The 7,083-nt window shown below is 23.2% G+C and overlaps 1 protein-coding gene across 1 annotated transcript in view; it reads right to left on the bottom strand.

Moving 5' to 3' along the window:
* LOC117167855 (UBX domain-containing protein 4) overlaps positions 1 to 7,083 on the bottom strand; it is a 38,076-nt gene that overhangs the window by 25,513 nt on the left and 5,480 nt on the right. Inside the window, exon 2 of the mRNA XM_033353065.1 lies at positions 5,056 to 5,190. Within this exon, the coding sequence (XP_033208956.1) occupies positions 5,056 to 5,190 (135 nt within the window). The remainder of the gene's footprint in view (positions 1 to 5,055; positions 5,191 to 7,083) is intronic.

Raw genomic sequence — 7,083 nt, 5'->3', positions numbered from 1 at the left:
TACAATGTCTACTCAAATTCGGGGGGAAATGTTCGAATTATAAATAATTATAAATTTAAATATAATGAATTTATATATTTATATATAAATATAAATTAATACAATTATAAATAATAATAAAAACAATTCCAGGTTTTTTTTTTAGGTACGCTTTTTTATAATAAATAAAAATATTTTGAATTTTTTTTAGAATCGACTTTTCGAGTAAAAATATTGCATTCACAAGATTGATGAATTTCTAACGAAACAGTTAAATTTTGAAACGAAAAGTTTAACTTTCCATTAGAAACGAACATTTTTCAACAAAATACATAAATTCTTAACCAAATAGTTTAATTTTCAAGTAAAAAAGAGAAATTTTCAAGAAAAAATGGAATAACAAAGTTTTTATTTTAAAAAAATTAATAAGATAAATTTTGAAACAAAAAGATAATTTGTTAACAAGAAAAAAAGGATTTTTCATTTTAAAAAACACGAATTTTTAACCATAAGATTAATTTTAATCTAATAGTTGAATTTCGCATTAAAAAAGATAAATTTTAAACCAAAAATGGAGCAGCAAAGTTTTTAATTTGAAAAAAATTAATAATATAAATTTTGAAACAAAAAGATAATTTGTTAACAAAAAAAAAAGGATTTTTCATTTTTAAAAACACGAATTTTTAACCATAAGATTAATTTTAATTTAATAGTTGAATTTCGCATTAAAAAAGATAAATTTTAAACCAAAAATGGAGCAGCAAAGTTTTTAATTTGAAAAAAATTAATAAGATAAATTTTGAAACAAAAAGATAATTTTTTAACAAAAAAGACGATTTTTCATTTTAAAAAACACGAATTTTTAACCATAAAATTAATTTTAATCTAATAATTAAATTTCGCATTAAAAACGATACATTTTTAACCAAAAATGGAACAGCAAAGTTTTTAATTTGAAAAAAATTAATAAGATAAATTTTGAAAAAAAGATAATTTTTTAACAAAAAAGACGATTTTTCATTTTACAAAACATGAATTTTTAACCATAAAAGATCAGTTTTAACCCAATAATTGAATTTCGCATTAAAAATGATAAATTTCTAACAAAAAATGGAACAGCAAAGGTTTTGATTAAAACAAATGATTAATAAGATAAATTTTAAAATAAAAATTGTATATCGAAATTTTCAGGTAAAGGAAAATTAAATTTCAAGTAAAAATATAAATTTTCAAAAAAGATGATTAAAAAAAAAAAATTTTAACAAATAACATGAATTCTAATTAAAAAAGTTGAATTTTCGAATAAAGAAAGATCAATTATCAACCAAAAATGAAAAAGTTCAATTTTCCGCTGGAAGAATTAATTTTTAAAAAACAAAAAATGTTATCAACCAAAAAAAATGAATTTTCAAACAAGATTAATTTTTTACCAAAAAAAAAAAAAGAATTTTCATCAAAGTACATCAATTTTTAACTAAATAGTGAAGTTTTTTTACCAGAAAAGACGAATTCTGATAAAAATAAATACATTTTCTATCAAGTAGTTTAATTTTCAATCAAGAAGAATAATTTTCCAAAAATAAAAGACTAATTTTGAATCGAATACATGCATTTTTAACCAAATACTTGACATTTTTACCTGTAAAGATGAATTTTTTTCAAAATAAATAGATTTTTTTACGAAATAGTTAATTTTTTGATCAAAAAGATTAATTTTCTACCAGAAAAAATCTAATTTTCAACAAAGTACATCAATTTTTAACCAAAAAATGAAGTATTTTTACCAGAAAAAAAATACGAATTTTCATGAAAATAAATATATTTTCTATCAAGTAGTTGAATTTTTGACAAGGAAGAATAATTTTCTTCCAGAAAAAACTAATTTTGATTTAAATACATTAAATTTTAACCAAACAGTTGAATTTTTTACCTGTAAAGATGAATTTTTTTCAAAATAAATGTATTTTTTTACGAAATAGTTAAATTTTCAACCAAGAAGATTAATTTTTTACCAAAAAATTGAATTTTCAACAAAATACATCAATTTGTAACTAAATAGTTAAGTTTTTTTTACCTGAAAAGACGAATTTTTATGAAAATAAATATATTTTCTATTAATCAGTTAAATTTTCAACCAAGAAAAATAATTCTCTTTCAGAAAAGACTAATTTTGACTCAAATACATGAATTATTTAAATTTTTTACCTGAAAAAACAAATTTTCTTCAAAATAAATGTATTTTTTACGAAATAGTTGAATTTTCAACCAAGAAGACTAATTTTCTGCCAGAAAAATTTAATTTTCAACAAAATTCGTCTATTTTTATCAATTTTCGAAAATAAAAATAAAAAGATAAATTTTCAGTTAGAAAAAGTAATTTTCCACAAAAGACGAAACAAAAATTAAACCAAAAAAATGAATTTTCATACCAGAAGATTAATTTTCTAATAAAAATTTTTAATTTCTAGTTAAAAAAAATTAATTTGTAAGTAAAATTATGAATGTTAAACTCGAATAGTTGAATTTTCAACAGAAAATATGAATTTTCAACCAAGACGATTAATTTTCTGTCAGAAAAATTTAATTTTCAACAATATACGTCTATTTTTAACGAAATAGTTGAATTTTTTTACCAGAAAAACAAATTTTCATGAAAATAAATAAATTTTCTATCAAGTAGCAGAATTTTCAACCAGGAAGAATAATTTTCCTGAAAGAAAATACTAATTTTGAATTAAATACATGAATTTTTCACCAAATAGTTAAATTTTTTTACCAGAAAACTCTAATTTTGAAGCAAATGCATGAATTTTTAACCCTATAGTTTAATTTTTTTACCTGAAACGACGAATTTTTTTCAAAATAAATGTACTTTTCACGAAATAGTTTCATCCAGGAAGATTAATTTTTTAACAAAAAAATTGAATTTTCACCAAATAAATAAATTTTTAACTGAATAGTTAAGTTTTTTTACCAGAAAAGTCGAATTTTCATGAAAATAAATATATTTTTCTATCAATCAGTTTAATTTTCAACTATTTTCAATGTATACAGCTTCGCAAAATTATTATAAATAATTTTTTGCAGTTTCTAGGAATTCAATTATTATGTTTAATTTAGGATTAATTTCATAATTAAATTATACCAAAAATATAATTATTCATTCCTTGAATTTCTCTCTAAATTCCATGAATTTAAATAATAATTCAAGTAGATTTTTATTTTCAACCAAAAAGATTAATTTTCTATCAAAAAAGGCGATTTTTCATTTAAAAATATGCATTTTTAACTATAAAGTATAAATTTTTAACCAAAAAATTGATTTTTGAATTTAAAAAAATCAAATTTCAACCGAAAATAGTATAGTTCAATTTTCATATGAAAAAATTAATTCTCAAGTAAAATTATAAATCTTTAACTGGAATAGAAGAATTTTAAACCGAAAGTATGAATTTGCGAACAAGAAAAATATTTTCCACACAAAATTTTTTTTTTACAAAATACATGAATTTTTATTGAAAAAGTTAAAATTTTAAATAAAGAAAGATCAATTTTTAACCAAAAATGCAACACTTAAATTTTCAGTTAAAAAAATTAATTTTCCACGCCAAAATTTTCAACAAAAAATATGAATTTACAAAAAACAAGATTAATTTTCTACCAAAAAGACGATTTTTTAACAAACAAAAAAATGAATTTTCAACTACAAAAGATAAATTTTTAACCAAATAATTGAATTTTAAACTAACAAAGATCAATTTTCATTAAAATAAATATATTTTATATTAAAGAGTTGAATTTTCAGTTAAAAAATTAATTTTCCAAGCCAAAATTTTCAACAAAAAATATGAATTTGCAAACAACAAGCTTAATTTTCTACCAAAAAAGTTAAAATTTCACTTAAAAAAAATTAGTTTTTAAGTAAAATTATGAATCTTCAACTGGAATAATTGAATTTTTAACAGAAAATATGAATTTCCAAATAAGAAGATCAATTTTCCATAAAAAAAGATGAATTTTTAGCAAAATACATGAATTATTAAAAAAAAAGATGAATTTTCTACTAAAAAACATCAATTTAAGAAAAAAGGAATAAGATAAATTTTCAGTCAGAAAATATAAAAATTCAAACAAGAAGGTCAATTTTCTTTAAAAAAGTTAAATTTTGAACAAAATACATGAATAATTAAAAAATAGTTGAATTTTCTAAAAAAAATATGAATTTTCTAAAATAAAAAAAAAGATAAATTTTCAGTCAGAAAAGTTGATTTTCTAGAAAAAACGAAACAAAATTTCAGCCTAAAGGATGAATTTTTAAACAAGAAGATTAATTTTCTAACAAAAAAGTTAAATTTTTAGTTAAAAAAAATTCATTTTCAATTTTAATAGTTGAATTTTAAAACGAAAATATGAAATTTCAAACAAGAAGATTAATTATCCATAAAAAAGTTAAATTTTTAACAAAATACATGAATAATTAAAAAATAGTTGAATTTTCTAAAAAAAAATATCAATTTTCTAAAATAAAAAAAAAGATAAATTTTCAGTCAGAAAAGTTGATTTTCTAGAAAAAACGAAACAAAAGTTCAGCCTAAAGGATGAATTTTTAAACAAGAAGATTAATTTTCTAACAAAAAAGTTAAATTTTTAGTTAAAAAAAATTCATTTTCAATTTTAATAGTTGAATTTTAAAACGAAAATATGAAATTTCAAACAAGAAGATTAATTATCCATAAAAAAGTTAAATTTTTAACAAAATACATGAATAATTAAAAAATAGTTGAATTTTCTAAAAAAAATATCAATTTTCGAAAATAAAAATCAAAAGTTAAATTTTCAGTCAGAAAGGTTGATTTTCCACAAAAAAAGAAACAAAAATTAAACCAAAAGGATGAATTTTTATATCAGAAGATTGATTTGAAGATTGATTGATCAACAAAAAATTTGCAACCAAAGATTAATTTCAAACCAAAAAGAGAACGATTTTTCTAGAAAATAAATAATTTAATACATTAAAAATATGTTTTTCAGGTAAAAATTAAAATAAAAAAAAAAAAACATATAAGTAAAGGATACAAATTTGTGCAAAAAATCTGTAATTTTCAGAGCCACTTTCTATTTTGACTGCCACAAAGCTGTCCTGTTCCAAACGTGATGATATTTCTGAAGATTCGATTGCCTGAGAAACTTGAACTGAAGCATCATCATTTCCTATAGATAACAAAAAAAATATTTTTTTCTGGTTTTCATTGATATCTATTGGTCTAAAAATAGGGGAAATTCGATTTTTCACGAAATAAATAATAAAATTAAGAATAAATTCTTCAAAGAATTCTTTAAATGATAAATTCAAATTTAATTTAATTATATAAATATGTAATTATAAATTAATAAATAATTCTAAATAATAAAAATAAAGAATGCATTCTTTTAAATCAAATAATCGTGGAAAATATATTCTATTGAAAATGATTTTAATTATTAAAATTGGAAATAAAGACGAATTTTCAAATAAAAAAGGAGAATTCTCAACGAAAAATGTTGAATTTTTAACGAAAAAGGATTTTTCAGACAAAGGAAAGTATTTGAAGCAAATGAATTTTCATGCCAAAAAGACAAATTTATTACAAAAAGGTTGAACTTTAATCAAACAAAAAATAATTTTAAACCAAACACTTCATTTTCTACCAAATTATTCGAAATTTCATTAAAAAAAAAAAATACATTTTCAGCCCAAAAATACATAAATTTTTAGTTAAAAAAATTAAATCTTGATTGTGGTGAAATTTGAAGTGAGTGGATTGTGGAAATGTGTGGAAGGGTGTGGAGGTGAGAGATCTAATTGAGGCTTTGTGAGATTGCAAAGAGGAGGTAGATATTTTGGAGGATTGAGACAGATTTGTGTGGAAGTTTGTTTGGAGATTTGTGACAGGGTGGGAAGACTGTGTTGACGGATTGGTAGTAGCAGGGTTGGGTAGCGACAAAGAAAGGCGTGACAGGTAACAGACAGCGACGATAGAGGCAGGGAAGATAGAATGCGGGAAAATTTGAATTTTATTAATGGCTAGTGGAGCGAGTATCTCCTCGGAAGAAACAGAATTAGAGCAGGAAGTCTTCAGTACGCCGAAAGAGATACAGGAAAGGAAAGCAAGGGGGAAGTATAAAAAAACTATAGAAAAGGAAATATTGAGAGCAAAAAGCGTAGGGTCCATAGAAGCAGTTATCAAAAGGATGAGAGGGGAGGGGGAAAGCAGTGAAGAGAAGGAAGATATCGGGACGAGTATAAAATACCAGAAAATGTTTAGATCGCCGCCGGAAAAGCAGAGTTTGGTAGGGAAAAGCGATAACAGGGAGGGTGCCGACGGTAGCGGAGATGAAAATGAAAAGTCGATTTAAGAAGAAAGGCTAAAGGAAATTAGAGAAGTGATGATAGAGGTAATGGGGATTTATGAAGAAAAGCAGGAGAGAAGGGGAGAGGAATTAAAGAAGGAAATTAGGCGGGAAATGGCTGAAGTTAAGAAAGAAATAAAAAAATGGGAAGAAATCAGGGAAAAGTTGGAAAAGAGGATGGAGTCATTGGAGCAAAAACTAGAGAAGCAGGAAGAAGTTAATAACACAAAGGTAGAGGAGATAAGAGGTAAGTTGAAGAAACTTGAAAGCTCAAACGGGAATTGCGGTGGGGGCGAGAGTGGGAATAAGGAGATAGAAAGGCTGAGAAACATAGAACAAAGAATAGAGAGGAAATAGAGGGAAGAAAGAAAATTGAACATAGTGATAAAGGGTATAAGATTAGAGGGGAAGAAGCTGAAGGAAGGGGTGGACGAAGTACTAAAAAGGATTGATGCTAAGGTAGAGATAGAGGAAATGCGAAATATAGGAAGAGAAGTGAGAAGAGGGGAGATAATGGTACTGATGAAACTAAAGAAATGGGAACATAAGAGGGAGATGATGACAAAGAAGAGGTTATTATATGGTAGTCCGGAGAGAAACGAGGATGATTTGACATGGGTAGAAAGGAAGATGCAGGATAAATTAAGGAAAATAGCGGAAGAGGAAAGAAAAAAGGGAAAGAGAACATGGGTTAAGTATGGGAGAATTCAGATA

The sequence above is a fragment of the Belonocnema kinseyi genome, chromosome 2 (assembly GCF_010883055.1).
Source record: "Belonocnema kinseyi isolate 2016_QV_RU_SX_M_011 chromosome 2, B_treatae_v1, whole genome shotgun sequence".
Lineage (NCBI taxonomy): Eukaryota > Metazoa > Arthropoda > Insecta > Hymenoptera > Cynipidae > Belonocnema > Belonocnema kinseyi.
Note: the sequence above shows the minus strand (reverse complement) of the source record. Positions and strands in the feature narration are given on the sequence as shown.